Consider the following 22,797-nt stretch of genomic DNA (forward strand, 5'->3'; position numbering starts at 1 on the left):
GGTGCTAATTAACAAATGACACGTTAATAAGGAAATGCCACGTCAGCATTTGACTAGGAGCCATGGTAAACAATAATGGCGTTAACAAAAAGGTAATGGTAAGGTTTAATTTGCTACAAATTTAAAAGTTTATGATTCATTTTGCACATTTTAAGAGTTCAGGATTTAGAATACTTTTTGCACAATATTTTAGGATCCATTTTTCTTGTTAACCCATTAGTTTATCCTATAGCCTTGAGTTTAAGTTCTAGGATAAGCAATCACATTAAATTAATATGTTAAAGACATCCTTGAGATACTTGAAAGATCGTTGTTAGTAATAACAACTCCACGTAGCAGGACTTTAAATTAGTTTAGCTAGAAAGTGGTAATGCCCTTTCCCAGATATTGAGCAGACGAAATCAAAAAAAAAAAAAAAAGGTGATTGCATACCCCCTTCAACTAAATTCTCAACTTAATTAAAATAATTTCAGTATCATCGAAATTTAAGTTGATGTAAAAATGTTTCTAATTCAAATAGAATTATTTCATAACCCTTTTCAGTTAAATCTCGAACTCATTAAAATTCAATACTAACAAATGTTAAGTTAGTCAACGGCAAGTGTGGTGACTCATTTTACAAGTATGGGGAAATTTTCCAACCAAAAGGCATAACCTCTTCAATTAAATTTCCCATCTAATTAAAGTAATTTTAACACTAGTAAATTTTATGTTGGTCAATTACAATTTGAGAATATAAACATTTTCAACTCAAATAAAATTATTTCACAACCCTTCTTAACTAAGTTTCCAATTTAATTAAAGTAATTTCAACATTAATAAGTTTTAAGTTGGCATTTAGACAGGAATATTTCAGTCAAAATATTATTTTTAAAACTTAAAAAAAAGGAACATGTTCCTAAAATTTAATTTCATAATTTTTTTATCCTGATTGGTTATTTACAATGTTCAAAATTCCTTATTTATAATTTTTCCTTTACTCTATCAGCACCATATTTCGGACGAACGCATTCAATTTATTTTTATTCATTCATTTTTTTACACATTTTATTTAATTATTTTTCATTCTTTAGGCAATAATGAAATGCATAGAGTTATTTTTTAATAATTCATAAATAGTTAGGTAATCACAAATACATAGAATTTTTATAAGGAAAGTTATGAATAAGTAACATGCAGTAAATTTATTTAAAAATAGTTTCACAAAATTTAGAAACTATCATCAAGTCCCTTAAAATTTGGGAGCTATTTTTTATTGGGATACAAAGGCAATAATATCCTATCAATTTGGCCAGTAATTTCATAATTTAAAAGTAAAAATTTATAATTCACAAATTCAATTTCTTGTTTAACGCTTGATATAATTTGGAGTCTTTATGAAGTTAATTATGTCTACTTAAAATTATAATTGGTCTAATTGAGATGTAAATTTTGTAATTCACTTTGTAATCATAACTTTAAAAAGGTATAATTAACTCTATGGAATCCCTTGTTATAATAAACATTAAACAAGAAATTTAACTCGTAAATTATAAATTACCTAAACATTGTAAAGTTGCAATTGCATCTGAAAATCAAATTAATAAGGTAATATTGTCTTTACACTTAATTTAAAATTACATTCTAGTTCTAAAAAAATTAGCTATATGGTTTCTAAAATTCGCAAAACTTATTTATAAATAAGTTTGTTGCACGGAACGTATGTGAAATTTTCTTATTTTTATGGTATACTTAGGTCAAGTTTTATTATACTGACTTGTTTGGTATTCTTTTAAGCCTCAACATCTAGTATATCTTTCTTCGGTTATTAATATTTGAGAAGTATGGTGTGATATAGAATACTAACAACACGATGTCTCCTAATTTCATGAGATGGTATTACAAATGACTATAATTCAAAGAGATTTTAAGCTATTAATAAAAATGTAATAAAGAGATATTTCTTAGAGGTGGATAGAACACTCATTCAACGAGTGTTTCAATTATTTTATTAAATTTTATTAATACTTAAAAAATTTAAAATAATTATCATAATTAGAACACTTTTTATATATAATGTCTTTTTAAAAATTTAAAATTTAATACTTTTTGAATATTATTTGACAAAGTTTATTATAATTTTTTAATTAAATTAAAAGAATATTATTATATTATGTGAAATATTTATTGAGTGACTGTAGCGGATCTAAATCCATTTCGGATCAGATTGACGGTGATGAAATTGTGCCCAATGATCCACCGAGTCACTCTTCGCTCGTTGCATCTGGAATCTCACAGGCAATGATTGTAACTTCACGTAGCTTCTGAATCTTTAAACAGGAAAGATCTCAACACTGCCTGGACAAGAGTCTGGAAAAGCCCTATGGTCTAAAGAGTCAAAACTTTCAGAAAAAATTATGTTAAAATCCTACATAAAAAAATTAATTCTTAAAAAATTTACTAACAAGTGAATGAAATTGTATTGACAATTCAATCAGTTATTAATATAATTAATATTTTTATATAAGACTTAGTTGTAATTCTTTCAAATTTTGATGGGGTTTGCTTTTCAAAGGAAAACTCATGACCAATGCTGAAAGGACTCGCAGGAAATTCAGCCAAGATCCACAATGTCGAGCTCCTGAAGAAAATATTAGCCATGCCATCATGATTCGTGTGTCGACTTTTATGGTAAGGAAATCGATACTCTAACCGTGCTTTACGCTCTTTCTATGTCTTTAAAGATTTGATGTAATTTTTGCTTTCCTTTGTTTCTTTCGTACTATGAGTTAATGTTTTTTTTTTAATGTATATCAAGGTGTCCTTCAACTGATAGTCTAGAATCGATCTTTGATCACAGAAGTAGGTCTTGTCTCTTCAAGCAAGATGCTTTTCATATACATCACTAAGGATAGAGCTCTTTGACATTATGCTCCAGAGATCTCATTATTTGCCCTTCTATATTGAAATAATCATTACTAAGGATTAGTGTATTACCCTCATTATTTCATTAGTTAAATAAATATTCTTCACCCTCTCTTATTAATAAAGAGTCTTTTTGAAAGTTTAAAATCATATAATATTTAATGAATTTTATTGATATATATAATTTTATCAAAAAATATCTTATAAATTAGGACAGAAATGTATATATATTGATTGATTAATTGATCATTGATTTTTGATAAAACTAACTTTGCTGCTATTGGTATCAGGATGAGTTTGATAATTTTTAGTAGGATTTTATTGACAAAAGTCAAGTCTATTTTAACTTTCATGACAGAAGCACTAGCCTTTGATGCTTGGGTACTCACTTTGGCCATAAGAAGATTTGTTTTGAAATTGATTGTAAATTTTTGGTGAATTGCATTATTTTCAATCAACTTAATCTGCATGATTAGAAATGTAGAGGCATAACATAGGAGTGTATCGAGGTTTTGGCATCTAAAGTTGGGCTTTCCCTTTTATTTACCCCTCAGCAGGGTTAATCAAGTAGCTGATCTTCTTGCAATTGGTGCTGGTAAGGAAGCGACCCCATTGAGGTAGGTGCATGAAGTATCACTTTCTTTGTCTTTTATTACACCTTTTATGCATAGGAAGCCTTCAATTCCCATTATGCTTCTTCAGCTTTAGACAACAACATTGGCGCTGATTGATTGTGTCTAATTTAGTTAGTTTTTATTCCTGTTTTGTTATAGCTTCTGTTTTCTTTCTGGACTAGTCTGTTGTTCTTTGTTTGAGTAATGAGATATCTTTGATAAAAAAAATATATCATAATTTCATGTGTTAAGTTTTATTAATAGCTCAACTCTCGCAGTAGTCCATTAATCAACATGCAGAAGAAAAAGTCTCGTCACAATTTGATTAGGAAAGTGCAAGTTGATTTCATGGCAAGGCAAAAATTAAGGAATCTGCGGGCGGTGGGGGACAATAATAATTACTTAATGAGTAGTTCAATATTAATTGAGAAAAGTTAGAACCGAAAAAATGACAATAAAATTTCTTTTGAATTACGTAAATGGCACTTTGATTTTTTAAAATGATATAATTTTTCTGAAATCCCTACAAACTTTTCCATCATTAAAAAATTAATGTAAAAGATCAAGTTACTTTTAATTGAAATAAAAATCTCAAACCTCAAATAGATACTTTGCACCATTGATTCACAAATTTTATTTTAAGATTCACAACTTTTCTTTCTAAAATCATAAGAATTCAACAATAATTTGCAAGTTCGTGTTTAAGATCTTAATATTCCTCAAATGTTGCAAATACCAATTGTCATTTACAAATTTTTTTTAATATTGACAACTTTTTTTTCCTAAAATTGCAAAAATTTAATAGCAATTCACAAGTTTGCAAGTGTATGTTACGAGGCTTGAGATTTTTTATTTCAATCAAGGACAATTTAATTTTTTTATATTAATTCTTTAATAACAGAAAAGTCTTTAAAGACTTAAAGAAAATTATAATATTTCAAGAGATCAAAATATTATTTAAATAATTTAAAAGAATTTTAATGTCATTTTTTATAAAATGAAAAACTGAATGAGAGATGTAAATCGAAGCTTGTATAATCTAAATCATAAAAACATTAAATTTATACACACTATGTCAGGTCCTATAATAAATCAATATTTTCAAACGTGTTTCATCATAATTTAAGAACATTTAAAACTAATTAATTTTTTACTAAGTTTTCAATTTTTTTTATTACACATACATACTTTAATAACATATTATTTTCTTTTACCAATGTTTAATGAGATAACAGGAAAACTTGAGATAAAAAAAATTGATGACATGTCAGAAAAGAATCCTTCTCCCTCTTGGCTTATTTATAGTGTCTTTCTAATTAGTACTTCGTCCATTTTAAATATAAAAGAAAGTATAATGTGTTTCTCTATTTTTTTTTTCCACAAGCAAAACTTTAAATTTTAAGAAGTATTTATCACATTTCTTAAATTATTTTTCATAGAATCAATGTTTATACATTTTCATTAAATAAATTTGTTTCATCAATTACATAAATAATTTAGTCCAAATTTTTTAATTCGAAATATAATTATTATATTTAATCAACTTTTTTAAACTATATAATTTATTCTATTTGAACGGATAGAATAATACAATACAGAATATACTTCCTCAAATTCTTATTACCCGATGCTTTTTTGGAAGGATTCTTTGATCATTAATAGTTAATATAAGGTAAATGAAGAGTTATTTATTACCATTTTTCAATTTTGTCTCTAGTGTAAATTTAATTATATAGCTCACCATACACATTATATATTTCTCATTATATATTTCTCTTCCTATCTTTAATAGGAAAAAAGTTAGAAAATTTTTTATTTTAAGATATTTAATGAATTTACTGTCACTCCTTAGTTACATAGTTACAATGAAGTAGTTGAAGCGCTTTATAACAAGTAGAGGATGGAACATACATAGATAATTGGGTGAGCTTCCCACAAATTCAAGCGGAATGATATGGAATATGGCGGCTAAAACACTATATATCCATTCTTCTTAATTAGTCCTTATTACAACTTTCAAGAGGCCTTTTTCCCTATAACCCAGCAGAATCAAAGATCTTCTACAAGAAGAGGATCTATGTAGACTACAGTATATACCTTCACAGCTTAAATCAAATTACTTTGCATTGTTTGGCTGATGCTATTTCCTCTATGCAAGATAAACCCCAACTGATCCTACCACACACACACACACACACATATGTATACCTAGAGCAAAGGTAATCTGAAAAACCTGAAACTACTTCCCCCCTTTTCATTCTTCTTTCCCTTGTTGTATCTAAAACTCTATCCTGCTCCTTTTGATTACTATACACAGATGCCCATAAAAACAACACATACCGTCACCATTGAACTGAATTCACCCTCCGATGCAGGCTTCGTCTCTTAGGGCTACGCTTCTCCTCAACTGGAATCAGGTACGCCATGAGCTGCCCAAGAATGTTCATGAAAACTAGGGTAAAACAGTGAACCCCATTGTAGAGAATCATATGCTACATATGAACAAGTTAAAAGTTTATACTACAACAAAATACGCTTGACATTATGATTTTTCCACGATTAGTTTGAGCTGTTTTAGAAAATTTTCACCATCAAAGTGCAGAGAGTAGATTCAAGATCATATAGACAATAGTTGATCATTGGCTGGATTTTGTAACCAGAAGCCTGGCTTGCAGCAACCAAGCTAGATGAAGCCAGACCATCGAAATAATCTCAAGATCATTTTATCCAGTCTTTTTATTCATGTAAGAAAAGGGTTCCAGACTAGAAAGAAAGAGGAGAGATATTCTACAAACCTGCCTGAACCTCTCATGTTTCTATCAGCCTGCATTCAAGATCCCAATAGTTTAGAAACTCTTGAGCAAAGTAAATTCTTGGGCACAACAGAAAAAGAAAAGAAATAACACGATGTGCTCATTAATTATCAGTTTATGATGCCTGAACTGTAGTTATCAGGCCAGTCATTTGACACAATGCAGTACTTCAAATCAAATGGTGACTGACACTTTGATCATCACCCACGCGTTATAAGGTTTTCTATACCCTCCAATTTAAATTTAAAATAAATAAATAAATGGTTGTAAGGAGTAAACGATTGACAAAGCTTAAATTCCAGGATACTACTATGTAAGAATACCTCTGCCTTTCGTAACTGCGCGTTCTCTTTCTCCAGTTGTGATACCATAGCCTCTAGCTCAGATGTGTAAGCCTGCCAGCCACATCAGGTTTATAAGAAAACACTTCCACAAAAAAACCGAAAGATCAAAGAGAAAACACAGCCAAAAGAACAACATACAAAATCCAATTTAATTGAGCTCTTCACTGGTCATGCAAATGAGCAAAACAAATTATATGAACTCAAGAAGAATTTTCAGTTTCAAAACCCAATACACCAGTTGCTGAACAGAAATATGCAACTTCTCAAACCACCATGTCAACCAAAATCAGACAGAAACAAGATTGTGATGAATTGTTTGTTTTGTTGAATCAAAATTTCAGAATTAAAGAACAACCTGCTTGCGTTCTCTGGACCTAGCAGCGGACTCTCTGTTTTTTATCATTCTTCTCTGTTTCTGAAGCAAGGCCCTGTCCATGATGGGTTCCTGTTGAACCCTCCTCTTTCCCCTTCTCGAAGATTCCATGGCTACTCCTGCGACAACCGACCCCTCGATTCCGTTTTCAAACGCCGGCACGGAGGGCGCTGGAAATCCACCACCACCACCACCAACGCCGTTGAAAGCCGTGGCGCCCGCCCAGTGGCTTCCACCGTCGGCACCCACCGCAACGGCGGGAACGCCTCCGACATCCTCCTCCCTGACAGCTCCAGCCTTAGACAAGAAATCCTCCAGAGTAATCTCCTCCTCTGGACCTTCCTCCCCTGAGCCCACCGGCATCTGATTACTCCCCTCCACGATCTCTTTCCACACCTCGTCCACCGTCCTGGCGGCCATTTCCCTCGGAAGCGAGAAGCTCTCCTGGCGGGGAATCAAACCGACGGCTTCGGATCGGGCATTTGCAGAAGAGTCGGGTTCGGGTTGGAAGGGAGGGTTGATGAGCTTGAGGAGATCGTCCATGCTCATGGAAGGAGAGATCTTGGAGAGATCAGCGAGAGTGGAAGAAAGAGAGCAGGAATATGAAGACTGATATGGCAGATCTGTATTGGCAGTGACAACCTTAGAGGACGCCATGGGCGAATTTGCAAGAGATTTCTGCGTTTCTGTGGAGAGATTCTGAGCTCTTGTTGCTTTTCAGTTCAGTCACCGTTGAGGCAGTGAACGGTGAACAACACTACAAGACAGTATGAAATGAACAAGGAAGGCACTGAAAGTGTGAACTTACTTGCATTTGGAATTTGGATATATACTTTCCCTGCTGCCAAATAGTATCTCCAAAATCCAAATTCCAGATTTTGAATTAATTGAACAAATAACAAAACTACAAAGTTCATTAATTAAAATGTTGTGTAACCACTAGATTTTAGCCACAAGCACGGTTTTGGTTGGATTATTTAGGGTTACATTAAATGCATTTATACCTTTATTTCTAAATTCTTGCAGGAACTAATGCTCCATGTCATATATATTTTATTTAATAAAAGAAAACATGATACATTAATTTAATTAAATAAAATTTATGTGTTATTAGTTTTAATAATTATATTTTTAGAATACAATGAATATTTAATTTCTTGTATTTTTTTTCTTATCATTATTAAAGCTGTTATCAATTTACATTTATAGCCCTTTAACATGATATGATGTAGTGTATCAAGTTTATATAAAAATTTCTCATAACTTACAAGTAAAATTTCTAAATTTATTAATTCTATTTAAAAATTTAATAAATTTTTAGTTGTGTCCTTATTAAATATTACTTTTGCTCGCTAACATTTAATGAGTGTAAAAAGATAAACTTATAAATAAAAAATAAAGTTATTAATTTAGGTTAAACTCGACGAGTCAGCTCCAATAAGCTCAAACTTAGGGTGTTAGGATCAGACTTGGCTAAATGAACTTTTTACATGTTAGAGCTATTTTAAACTCAATCTAAATTAGGCCAACTTATCTAAATTATCAACTCTAATAAAAAGTTAATAACTTACTTTATAAATAGAATTTTAAAAAAATCATTCTCTTTATCTTATAAATAGAACACGAGAAAATAAATAATAAAAATACAAATGTCATTAAATGTTACATGACAATGGTGCATTTATTTCTTGTCAACCTATCAAACCAATGAATGATTTATATAAATAAGACAATCAATGAAGTAATTGACTGAATTAAAAATAGACATGATTTTTTGAATTGCATGTTCATTAAAAACCAATAAAATTATATTTTGGTAAAAGTAGCTAATTTCATTTAAAAAAATTATTTATGATATAGCATCCCAAAAATTTAACCTAAGATTAATTAAGGTAATCAAGAGTAAAATTATAATTTGAGAGTTAAATTGATTATAATGTAATAATCGGATGACTATTGGGCCTATGAATAGGTTTAGACTTAAACGTAAAGGAGTATTGGGCCACATTAGGCCTAAGTTGATGGACTAAATTTGGCTTTGTGTGACTGTGTCACCCATTGTGGTGGATAGTCCATGCATCATATGGGTTAATACAAAATTTAATATAACATTTCCATGAAAATGAGTCTACAACAAAAGGGAAAAGAGTGAGAATGTGAGATGAGGTTGAGGGTCTATTAAGGTTTGTGAAACTTGTCCATTTAAGGTCATTTGAAGTTAGAATACTATTAGGTAAGTTTCTATACCTCTCCTCTCATGTTCCTATACAATTTTCTTGGGATTTTTAGAAGAGTTCATGTGGAGCCAAAAAATATTGATGATTCCACTCAGTGATTTTACTTAAGTGAGTTGTTAGATGTTCATTTAGATTTCTAATCATTGGGTTTGTAAGTTTATATTGATTTTGAGATTTTGCGAGGGCTTTGGAGTAAATCCTAAAGTGAAATGAGTGAATTGAAGACAATAGGAAAGTTTGATAATTATAATGATAATTAGACTAATGGAATCTATCTATACTAACGAGAGTCTAAATGGACTAATGGAAGTTAGAAAAATTAATGGTACAAGATGACCATAATGAGGATTGTTGGGGTAAGCCTTGATTAGAGAAAATTAATAATAATGAGTTATTAATGATCATGATGATTTTAAATTGTAGATTGATCCTCATTGGATTGATTGAGCAAGGCGGAGGCTCAATTATATGTCTGCTGGCACCCTTTTTCTATGCTTATGTGATATGTTTATAAGGATTGTGAAAATTATAATTAATATTTTTGTATGCAAAAGGAATGTTCGTAATTTAGAAATCTCATGTAAAATGAGGTTTTTATTGAAGTATGTATTGATATGTGATGTTTTATATTTAAATAGCATTGGAAACTCAAGCATGTGTTTAAATGATATTTTGAGCATTGAAAATAAATGATGATTTAGCATGATGGCATGATTGTTGAGAAATTGCTTCCTAGATGAGAGAAAATAGAAATCCACATGGAATTGCCAACATCTAGGTAGATCAGGTGTTAGATGCATGCCATGTATCACCATCTTCAATGGGAGAAAGGTATGGTGTCCAATACAAATATGTTGATATATCATCATCTCTTATATGGGACTGATGTGGAGTACAACAGAGCTATGTATTATGTATTCTCAGTAAACAAGAATTGGTATGGAGTCTGGCGTTATGACACCTTATTGGCTTGAGGATGGTGGAGTCATGGCTTGAAAGTGAGCGAGGTGGCTTTTGGCTAAGATGCCTCTTATGATTGTAGAGCTTGGGCTAAGGCAATCACATGTCTACCTAGCCTTGTTTATATTAATAGGCCATAAAATCAGACAGTATAACATTATAAAAATTAAACTCTTGTTAATCAAATTAATTAAGGATAATTAAGCGAGATTAGTATGGTGTGTGGACAAAGAGAACTAATGAGTGTTTTAGGTTGTATTTTCAGCCTAAATGTCAAAATGGAAGAAAAACTAGAGAAAGTGGCTATGTGCCACATGCCAGGGCGTGTGTACGAGATGCTGCAGTGCATGAGTCACAAAAATATGAAGGAATCCTCTCTATGCCACATGCTATAACACATTGATGAAATTTGACAAAAATAAGAGCGTGATTTACTTAAAAAATAAAGGGAGGCAAAGAGTTTTGAGAGAGAGAGAACAAAGGAGAATGCCAAGGGCTTTATTAACATCTAGAATTTTATATCATTCGAGCACATCTTCCTTAAATTTTTTTATATTTTTTGGCACTATTTACATATTTTTAATACTCAATTTAGAAAAATGTGTATATTATTTTGGAAATTCAAACCATGGCTCTAGTTTGGTATTTTAAGCTAATTTATTAATATTTTGGTTTAACATTTAGTTAGATACATTTTTGGACTCTTAATTATGCTTTTGGATGAAGAAATTAAATGCAAAGAGGATAAATTTTGTTAATTGAAAGAACAATGCAAAACAGAGTAAAGTTACAACTTTGTGTCACGATAGCAAAACGAAACATTTTATTTATCTGATAAAGTTAGGATTTTGGACTATATATGACCCATTCTTGATTTTAGTCGACATTCTAGACTTTTTGGAGTATTTTAGAGCTTTAGGTGTAGTTGGGCATAGATTTTGGTGGATTGAGCTTGGATTTGGAGATTGGAAGAGATCTTGGCTTCATATATTGGTTCTACTTCTCCATTCTCCTTTATTTTCTCTTGTTCAATGTTAGTGCTGATATATTTGTATTTTTTCATGACTTTTATGAACATTTGTAACTAAAACCTTTATTTAGGATTATTTTGAACCCTTTATATGGATTAGATACTCATTTTCCTTTGCATTTGTGATTAATGATATGATTATGTTGATTTTACTCTATGCTAACATTTCTAAGTGTTTGGCCATCATTTAAATGTTGGGTTCACTTAGTGATACTTAAGAGAGCTAGCTTGAGTGTACAACTTGGTAAAATTATATAAGAACTTGAAGTTTGCAAGTTGAATAGATGGTTTTGTTAATGAAATAAAGATATACTCATTAACCTCACATAGTCACATAAGATTTGCAAGCAAAATTGAAGTTTAATTAGTTAATTAAGATATTAAGATTAATTAAACTAAACACCTACTTAGATACTTAAGAAAGCATTTGTGAGTAATTTAGTATCTTTGACTAGCATAATTCATCATTAAGAGCAAAATATATTATGGGTTGATTGAGTATTCTTGAAGTATAAATGAGTATACATAATCCTAGGCCTAATTACTTCCAAAAAGTCTTGAATCATTGTCTTTTATTTATTTGTTAGCATTAATTTAGTTTTCCAAATCAACTTCACCTAATTATGTTTGGCTCAACTTGATTGAATTCTCTTAGTCTTTTGTTTGATTGTTGTTTCTAAATAAATCTCTGTGAGAATGATACTTTACTCCCATTATATTATTTGTTAGGACTTGTGCACATGTGGAGTGCAATAAGCTCTGATCGAGCTTGGAGATTCCAAGCTTAGAGAGCATCTTGGCATTTTTAATCACTTGAAGTAAGTTTCTCAAGCCCTAATATCCTTTCTCTTCTTCTTTTTATAGATTTAAAAGTTAAGGCTTGATGTTGGAGGTGATTTTTGAACCTTTGAGGCTATGGGTCTAAACCCATCAATCTAAATAGAGTTAATGAAAGTTGTTTAGGTTATTTAAATCCAACATTTATAATTATATGCATCCTTAAGCTTGGGCTCATAATGTGGATGAAAATGTGGATTAGAGAGTCTTCAATGTGTTTGTTGGAGACTGATAATAGCTTTTAATTGTCTAAAAGGGTTTAATAAGGTTAGAGTTATAGAGTGTAACATTTAAAAAAATTTAATCATGATTTATTAATCTAATGAATGTGATTAGTGAGTTAATGAAGTGTGTGGCTAGAAGAGCTTAATTAGTGTAATTAATTATGATTTCAGCCTTAGAAGTGGATTTGAATTAATGGTGGGCCACCTGAGCTTGGAAAGAGGAAGAAAAAGTAAAGGAATGCCCTTTGTGCCATATACCGTGGCATGTGGTCAATCCACCGCAGCACACAAGGCAGATTCAAAGGCAACAGGCCTCTCTGTACCATGCATCATAGTGAAAGGCAGTGTGCACTATAGTGCACGGCTAAAATTTGGTTAAATTTGTTCATGCTTTACGCGTGAAAATAGAGAGGAGGAGAAAAAGAAAATGAAGAACATGTTGAAGCTCTATTAGGGCATGCACATTGGGACCCTTAAAGGCAATTTTAAGCTTTTAACACTTGAGATAAGTGTGATAGCTTTCTTTTTTCTTTCTCCACCATGTTTATAGAGATTTATGTTAGGGTTTGAGTTGGAAAGTTATTTTCAATTCGTAAGAGTTATAGGTCAAATTCTATTGGATAAAATAGATATAATGGGAGTTGTTTTGATAAATAAGCCTTATATTGATGATTTTATCAAGAGTTAGTTGGGATGAGTTATCGTTATGTGAATTTTGCAATAAATATGGTTAAAAGTGTTAGTGGACTATTAATGGTGGTTTGAAGATTTATTAATAATAATGTCCATTAAGGAACCTAGCGAACCCATTGGTTATGAATAGGTAGCAAATTTATGGATTAATAAAATATAGTGTGTGGAGATTAATGTTGAAAAACTCACAAAGTGGGATAATGATGATATTTTTGTATTATGTTTGTAGTATGAATTATTGTGGCATCATTCAAACTTGTGAGAAACTTTAAAAGTGTTTTGTGTGAGGGGTAAACCTTTGACCTCTTAAAGGTTTGAGGTAACTAGAAAAAACTTAACTTTATATAGTTAAATATTAATTGGTTATTGATTGAAAATAGGTTGATTTGGGTTATGATTTATATTTTAAATTATAAATGCAATTTTGACACATGATGAACTTGTGAATAGTTTGATAAATGAAAACTTTTTGCATGCTACCCGTTTATGATTCATGAATTTACTTATGGCATGTTATTGTGGGTGGAGAATTGTGATGTGTAATGTGTTAGGCATGTGGAGTATTTGAGTATTAATATGTGAATTTATATGCCATGAATTAGTTGTTTTGAATGCATATTATGTGTAAAATGCGTATAGTATGATCATTGGTGGGAGTTTGCCTAAGGAGAGGAGTATATTAATTTAAACCTACGTGATACTGGTAGTGACTGTTAGAATCGAAAACTTGCCTTAGCACCGACCACTAGAATCAAGAGGTAGCCTATGTCCTATGATTGATTCAGGACTATTCCACTTATTTTTTGAGGGACTCGAATCTAACTAATCTCCACCGGTTTATGAGGAGACTAGATTAGGAGTACGACACCCCATAGTTGTTAGTATTAGGAGAAACTGATTACATAAGTAATTAAGTTAACACTAGCCTAGTAGTTTCTCATAAGTGAAAGGTTGGTTTAGTTCGTGAAGATATGCCATATGATAGCCATCAGTTTTATGTCGGAGGTAATAAGAAGGTATAAAGGTTGGCATTTGATCATGCATTCAATTCCAGCCACATGGTTGTTAGTGTTATGGTTTGATAAGTGTTAGGGGTGCATGGTTGGTATTATTGCAATCCTATGATATGCATTGATATTGTATGGATATGTATATGTGCCTTAGGCCTAGTCACATAGTTGTTAGTATTGTGAACCGGTCATATGTGCAGTAATTGTGTATTCTTGCTTATTTACATCTATTTACAATTGATATGCAACTATATAGATTAGGTGAAACTTGGTTACTAAGTGGTTGTATTCACCCCTCAATTTTTAATATTTTTAGGGCCTAGTTTATTGAATCAAAGTAGGGGAAAAACACAATAAGGCTTAGAATTTGTAAAGTAATCCTTTTTGTATGCCTCTCTTTGTCATTTTATGTGTATTAATGTTGTATAATTGTCAACTAGGATCACATGTCATTTTTTATGCTACTTGCATTACCATAGTGTACAACTTATGTATTTTGTGCCCCGGATTAGTGAGTTTTAGTTGTAAACCAGTGTATAGAGCTGAAATATTTATACAAGTAGAAACATGTATATTTTCAATGATTTGAAATGAAAATGAAGGTTTTATGCATGATTTTCCTCCCCTTGTATTTTGTGAAAATTGAGATTGAGTGGTGACTTTGAAAAATATGTGTTTTTGGTTATATATAGTGTGTTGCATGGGTTTGCTAGAGCCCATTGAGTGTGGTCGGATAGTAAGTATAGGTTTTTAGCACTTGTGGATGAGTTAGGACACTATTGATGTAAGATTTTGGTGAAAAAGTGATAAAATAGATTTTGTTGTCCAACCTTTTATAAAAGATGAATTTGAGTGTGAAACTTATATCATTAACTAGAGTTAGGAGAAAGCTCTGTGTAGACATTGAAACAACCTCAATCGGACGTTGGATTGAGATTTGGGACGCGTTTAAAGTTCACTCCCATTGTTGTCAAATGATAGCAGCTAATTCTGTCAAATTCATGCAATTTGCCACAGCACATGACATCTCATGCTGTGATGCATGGCATAGAGGCATGTGAGTAGTGACACATGTGTCATAAGTTGCAGCGCGTAGGTCGTTTTCTGTACAAAATACTGTTTTAAGTCTTATTTGATTTTCAAGCTTTCACATTATTTTAAAAACTCTAATTTGAGTATATCAAGTATTTGTTAGAGACTGTGTTGAAATTTTAGGATTCATTGTAAATGATTTGATAATTCTTCTCTTTTATGTAATCATACAACTGTGGTAATTCTTTGAGGGTTAATCCCTTGATTATGAAGTTAAATATGGTTAAAAAGGGAGACTTTGCATAGAGAGTCAATATACCTAATAGTTATGAGTATTAATGAATAATGGAGAGATTAAGGTTGATAAAATGTTGATTTTGAGTGTGGAAGTATGCTTATGGTGTGATTAACTGTGATTGGCACGATTGATTGTAGAGGAATCATTTTGCACACCATTTTGAACTTGTGTCAAGCTTTAGAAGCATTGGTTGAAAGGTAAACCTTTAACCACTTAAAAATTTAAAGTAACTGGGGGAATCTATTTTATATAATTGTTTGTTAATTGATTTGAATTCCTATATGATATGTTTTCTGTATGAAAAGTTGAAATTCCTAATTGCTATTATGTAACATGTTTTATAAAGTACACATGAGGCACAATGATTTCATAAATTATGATATGATGACTAAATGATCAAAATCACATGTTTAGTTATGATAATGACTATGATATTTATAGAATATGTGATTATGATATTGTAACATGATAATGAATGGTTATATGTGCTGTTGGGAAAACTTCTTGTGATATAGTGAGTAATGTGATGTGAATATATGATGATGAAACGATGGGAAGTAGGATATGTGATATTATATGATTGTGTTTGAAAATATATAATGAGATAAGATACATGATTATTACATTTCACATGCTAATAAATAATTGGGCACATTGTTGTGGTTGATAGCATGCTATATTCAAGCACGAGTGATTGCTTGATCATATTTATGGGAGTTCACCTAGGGAGAGGAGTAGAGATAAAATCCACATGGCATTAGTTGCTTGTTGATGGAATTAAAAGCTAACCTAGCTACTAACCATTGGAATTAAAAGGCAGCTACTCTCCTATTGTTTGTCAATGGACTGTCCCATTATTTGTTAAGGGACTTAAACCTAACTATCTCCACTTATTTCCCAAGGAGACTAGCTTAGGATTTACAACACTCCAAGGATTGAGAATAGGGAAGCCATAGTCTAAGAGTGAGAGTAGTAACTTTGGCCAGGTTGCTCTTCATAAGTGGTGAGTTTAGATAGTCCATTCACACAAACAAAGCCTTATTTGATTTATAGCTTATAGTCTCAGTCAAAAGGTATAAGGAAGATATAAGGTTAGTTCAATTATGCATATTATTTGACATATTACATGGTTGTTAAGTTTGTGACAATTTGTGGTATTTAATTGTGCTATTATCACATGGTTATTATTATTGTGACAATGTGTCTGATGATATGAATTATGGAAAATGAGGTTTTATGGTAATGTGAATTTATACAAATATAACTTGAGATATATGAAATTGTAAAATAAGTAATTGTATACCTTGTGTAGGTTTTATTTTTTTTAATATATCAATTAATATGTAATTGCATAGGGTAAGGAACCTTGGCTATTGAATAGTTATACTCACCCTTCTCTTTTAAAATTTTACAGGCTTTAGCTCAAGTGTTAACAACGAAAGGTTTCAGAGGTTTAGGAATCTTGTTCCTAATTTAAACCCTCTTACTTTATATTATAATGTATAATTTATAATGATATTGCCAACTAGGATTATGATTTTAAAAGTATACATTTAATTACACCATGTACATACTACTTCAATATGTATTTTAGGCTTTGGATATCGCCTAGTGTAGAAAAACTTTGACAGGGCCAAAATGTTGATGCAAACAGAGTATGTTAATATGTAAATGATTTTATAGTCATGAAATGAAATGCTAGATCTGCTCTTTCTGTCTTGATGTTAATGAGGATTGGGATTTAAAATGAGATCTATGTGTTACTTTGTGCATGTGGTATGTTGCACAGGTTGTCTTAAGTCTATTAAATATAATTTAGGCATTAGTAGTAGCTTTTGGCACATGTATCAAGTTCTAGACACCCTTGTGATTTGAAAAGTGTGAGAAGTAGAGAAAATGTGTTTGAGTGTCTAACTCTCTTGTGTGAAATTATTTGAGAGTAAAATTCACGTCATTAGCTAGGTTTTGAATTGAGATTTCTATAGAAAACTTTTTACCTCAATCGAACATTGGATGAAGGAATAGGGTATACTAAATGTTAGCCCTTGTTTGTCAATTAATAGTAGCACTACTGCTAGTTTTGTGCAGTGTACCATGATGCATGGTGCTTGCACCGCAGCACGTTACACAAAAAGAAGCACACTACAATATGTTAATAATGACCCCAATCGCTACTCCTAAGACCAATAACTTAACATTAAACAACCTAACACCATAAATTATTTCACAATGAGGCTTAATTAATTTACACTTAATTATTTTGTTACCTTTAATTATACAAATGCTAGCCAGTACAATTATAAACTGCTAATGTAACTATCCATAATTATTATTTATCATCTCTACAATTTATCTTAACCTAACTAGCATACCCAATGCATGGTAGACTGACATGCCATATAGCTTACCATGTCTTACTTGTTAAGGCTTGCTCGCCTTATCCTGTTAGCCTTCTCTCCTCAATGAGATACCATGTTCTCGCTTAGGCATGTAACATACTCGCCCAGGTGGGTACCACACATCATCATGTTCTTGAATTAACCTTTCCATTTCACAAGGTATTATTCAAAAAGAGCAATTTAATCCCAATTTAGATAATTCTATAGTATTTATGTAAATTTTCTTTTCTTAATTTCCTAAGCATACTTCCTAAATCAACCAAAGTTCAATGGAACAAAAGAGCTATAACCCAACTCAACATCTCAGAGTATTAATTACTTACTTATAGCCATAAAATACTAATGAAACTTATTCCCACAAGTACTAGAAAAGAATATTTTATAATAATATAAACATGCGTCTAGATCCCTATATTTGGCAAAATCAAAGGTTTGAATGCATTACTAATATTCATTAGAGTGCAACAACACTCTAGTACTTAGTTCCTAAGGCTTCAGCCTCCTTCTTGCCTTGCTCCCCTCCTTAAAAAATAAGATGCAATAAGGGTAAGATTTTACACAAAATCTTAGTAAATAAGATACTTAATATAACTTATAAAATAGTGGTAACAAGCAACTCACATAACACATATTTCAACTTAAAACTACATACAAGTCATTTACCAGAATATACATATTGAATGCTTATTTCCATAATAACCCATAGGTAATCATTTTTATAGTCATGCATGCTAAACTTCCCTTGTAACCTCTTTATTTTCTCTAACTGAACCCATGAGCAATTAATTATAGCTCCAATTCATACAATTGCACTAAATCTACCCTCCATGACATAAGGGGTTGCTCGACCAAAGGCTTCCTCTCTCAAGTTCGGATCATAGGTTTCCTTTACTCAAATTTCAGGGTGTCATGATGCACTCGACTAACACTGCCTATCAAGTAGTGAAACTGAGTAAGTGCCCAACCATCGTTGCCAATTTGAGCAATAAAACTAAGCACTCATTTTAATATTTATAAATCACTACTGGGGTGTGGTCTCATTAGGGCATATAAATTTTTCATAATTACAACCACTCCCCTAACGGGTGAACTCTCACCTTTATGCATGCATTCAAATAATTAGATATATATATATATATATATATGTATATATATCTCAGAGTAGTATTACATCCTGGAGTTCATATATATAAACTATGTCTAATACTCCACAATTCACATACTTTCCATATGACATTTCATATTATAACACAACTCTTAGTAGCACTTTACATATACATATCATACTCATAAAGTCATATGAGATATTATATCAAAGCTCAAAATCATATTACACAACTCATATGCAAATCTTATGGTGATAAGTAAAATAACATAATTAGTTTATTAGGAAATGTTACATATTATAATATATAATGAAATAAGCTCTTAATTACCTCAAAACTTTGAGAGATCAAAGTTCCTAACCTTTCTACCCCTGAGTTCTATCGTACTTGAACTCAAGTGCCCTTTAAAACCATTTCTATCTACAGATGGTTTATTATAACCAACAAATTAGCTAAAACTCTAACTCTTAAGAACTCAGATTTGAGTAGGATAAATTTTCATTCATCCAATCCTATGATTAGAGGAGTAAAAGGCATGAAGTAGATCTAAAAGATCTACTTTCAACGTATCTAGCCTCCAAAGCACCTCGTCGATAGTCAATCATGAAACCCTAGCAGAGCTTAGCGTTTTTTGCACTCCATAGAGTGTTTTATTAGGTTATAAATGTATTTTTCTTTGTTAATGTGTGTATTTATAATTTTTGAAATAGCATCCACTCGTCTCGGCAAGCTATTCACTACCCCAGGGAGTATATCAACTCCCCTAAGTGAGTTACCCAGTATGACTCCCTTTAATCTAGACACTTTACCTCTTTATTAAGCCTAAGGTCATTACCCTATTTCAAGGAACACTCAAACCTTAAATGAGCCCCTTTTCCTCTAGTTTTAGGCTTATAGCCTAAGCTTCATTTCTTAAAATGTTACACTATGCATGCCATGTCATGGTGCTTTCTTTTGTTTCTTATTGTCTTATTTTTCTCAGTTTCCTTGCAATGCTTTTGGTGTAAATTAGTTTCTTATGCTTTCACATTTATTTTAAATACTTGATTGGATTTCTAATTTCTTTTAATGATTTAAAAACTTGGGATCCTAATATGTGAAAATACAACTAGATTTCAGAAGCATTTTGAAAATAGATAACTATAGTTGGAAAATTCATCTAGATTAATCCTATGATTACCCAAGAGTTTGTGATAAAGATGTGGATTAGTAAGGATGACCTTATTATTAGGGAACAATGAAAGTTATAAGGTCAAAGGGAAACCATATGCATAACTGATTTTTACTCACATACTTAAGTTATTGACATTGATTGGTTTTAAATTTATCCTATTTGCATGCTCATGAATATTCTCCCTTGCATGTGATTTGTTTGATTATCTACTTTCTGAGATAATATCTCATCCCCTGGGGTAATTCAAATAAAGACAAAGGGAAAGATCCATAGGCCAAGTGTTAGCTTGATTGTAATGTCTCTTGATTTATAATATTGTGAGTAGAATATTTATTTGGAACTATATTTTGCTGCTTCTTTTAAGTTATACTAGGTAAATTCCCCATTCATACTTTTGTATAGGCTTGAAATATGTTTGCAAGTATGAATGGATGATAATTGATGTTTTAAATGGAGGTTTTGGCATATAGCCACTAAGAAAGCTATTCTTATTATTTGTGTTGATTAGTAGAGTTAAGAGGTCAAATTAAGTCTTGAGATGATTTATATGTGCAAGATGTATAGAGTATGTGTCATAAGGTCTATTGAGTGTGATTTCAAACTCTTTGGCTTCTGGTTGTGAAATTGGATGCTTAGGTGGATTAAAAAGGGTAAAAGTAGTGAAAATGATCTCAACTGTCCAACTTTCTCATATATACTATTTTGGAATGAAACAAGAGCTATTAGTGAGAGCTCAGAATAAGTTTCATGTTAGTGCTTGATAACTCAAATATTTTACGCACTTTTACTTCTCATTTATTGTTTTTTAGCAATTATTTTGGTATATTTGGGAATAATTTAGTCACATTCATAATTAGAGGGAAAATTAATATCTTCAAGGAATTTTTAGGTTTATTGCATATTTTTCTAAATTCAATTGAATACTTTTTTTTATTTCTTGATATACATTTTTTATTGATTATTTTATGTGTAGCTGGCTACATGAAAAAGAAAAAAAGTATGAGGATAAAGTGGAAATTCTTTTCTCCCATTTTCCTTTACTTTTACTTTATTTTTCTTCTCCATTTATTATTTTTAATACTTTCCTTTGGCACATTCACTTTCAATTTTGTATCTTGAATTCACTACTTCTCTTACTTTACTTAATATGTGTTCTCCACTTTTTTATCCATTTTTTCACGCATTCACTATTTCATTAATTCACTTCTAGTTTTTCAAATTGAATTTTTTACATTCACTCATTGCTCATTCACTTTGGCATTCACGATCCTTCTCTATTTCATTATTCATTCATCATGATCATCGTCTCTCTCTTGCCAATCCATTTCTCTCTCCATCTCACCTCCTTTCCCATTCTCTTCTCTCTAGATTCTGCAAACTCTTTCTTTAAATCCAAAACCAAAACTGATTATAATACTCACTAATTTATATGTATTGAATCCTCAAAATTAGTTCTGTCAAACTCCAGGCTAACGAATTTACTAAGTCTTCCATTGATAGCTGAACTATTTTGCAATTTTGGAGCTAAATTGAAGAAGAGAATGAGACTTAGCTAGAGTACTTATGATCCTTAGGAGAAGGTGAGAAGTACTTGAGCCAAGCATTAAAAGGGACTAGGTCATCTCTATCTTGATTTTAATTGCAATATCTCTTTCTTGATTAGAATTTAGACTTTATGACTAATATAGGCTGTGTGTTTGATGAAATATTTAGTTGATATTTTGTAATGACACATTGAGAATTGAGTTTGCTTGTTGAAATTTTCATTTGGCCCCTAGATATAGCTCAAACTTCATGTTACATTGTGATTGTTGACACTATATTGGTTGTGGTTGCACTAATATTGTGTTGGCATCACTTTGGGATACTTAGAACTTGATTTGTCTAATTGGAAATCATTTGTTTCAAGTTAATTTTGTGTTGTGCATTGGCTATACTTAATCTCATTGTACTCATTTCACATTAGTAGTGCTAATTAGTTAAATAAAACTACTATTAATTACCTAAGATACTGAGAATTTTTGGAAAGCTTTTTAACTAAGCTCGAGTGATTGCTTAAGCTCATTTAACTAATGAATTGAGGTGACTTGACAATTAAATTTGGTTAGGATATGCTTCAAGACATTATTTACAAACATTAATTCTTTTACATTTCACTTATAAATTTGGAAAATTCACAAACATTAGAATAGTTTTATTTTAGTGACACTTAGATAATTCAACTAAATCCTTTTATTATTGTTTATGACATTTTAAGTTCAATTTACCTTGATTCAGATCCAAGTCACTAGGGAATTTGATCTAACTTGCCTACTATACTTCAATAGTAGTATACTAGTTTATTTGAGGAATTAATGACAAGTGCTTATCAATGATTGAACCATATAATCAAGCATCGAATAAAGACGTTGTACACATTGAAAGTTAAGTTTGGATTACTGTCATGCAACATGCACTGTAGCGGATGGCACGTTGGCCATGGCACATGGTACAAAGAGAGTTGGCTATAACATATGGTGATGCTAACCATAGCAGATGCCCTCTCTACTACAAGTCATTATAAATGTGTAATTGGCCATGGCATATGTGCTTAAATTGTCCTTTTTACTTGTTTTGAGTCTTTAAACCATGTTTTCTCATTCCAAATGATTTTCTGTGCTTCCTAAAGTGTGATTGCCCTAATTTAAAGTTATTTTAGTTTATTTTGGATTTAATTCAATTTTTTTTATTGGGATCTGATTGTTTTAAT

At 31.2% G+C, this 22,797-nt stretch overlaps 1 protein-coding gene across 1 annotated transcript; it reads right to left on the reverse strand.

Annotated features, from left to right (window-relative positions):
• Window positions 1–5,480: 5,480 nt before the first annotated feature.
• On the reverse strand, window positions 5,481–7,854 carry LOC129306449 (ABSCISIC ACID-INSENSITIVE 5-like protein 2). Its single transcript, XM_054947064.1, has 4 exons — window positions 7,031–7,854; window positions 6,655–6,726; window positions 6,314–6,342; window positions 5,481–5,947 (listed from the first exon to the last, which is right to left on the reverse strand). The coding sequence occupies exons 1-4, from the start codon at window positions 7,703–7,705 to the stop codon at window positions 5,932–5,934; spliced, it is 792 nt and encodes a 263-aa protein (XP_054803039.1). The 5' UTR covers window positions 7,706–7,854; the 3' UTR covers window positions 5,481–5,931.
• Between the last annotated feature and the right edge of the window lie 14,943 nt (window positions 7,855–22,797).

Source organism: Prosopis cineraria, unplaced genomic scaffold, assembly GCF_029017545.1.
Source record: "Prosopis cineraria cultivar Desert tree isolate PC_DT_omini unplaced genomic scaffold, ASM2901754v1 PC3, whole genome shotgun sequence".
NCBI lineage: Eukaryota > Viridiplantae > Streptophyta > Magnoliopsida > Fabales > Fabaceae > Prosopis > Prosopis cineraria.

Excerpts from the sequence above, each read along its gene's own strand:
- LOC129306449 (XM_054947064.1), bottom strand. The coding sequence starts at position 7,705 with ATGGCGTCCTCTAAGGTTGTCACTGCCAATACAGATCTGCCATATCAG. Across the intron at positions 6,727-7,030 it reads GGTCCAGAGAACGCAAGCAG|GCTTACACATCTGAGCTAGA; the intron begins GTTGTTCTTTAA and ends TGTGGCTGGCAG. Across the intron at positions 6,343-6,654 it reads CGCAGTTACGAAAGGCAGAG|GCTGATAGAAACATGAGAGG; the intron begins GTATTCTTACAT and ends TCTTGAATGCAG.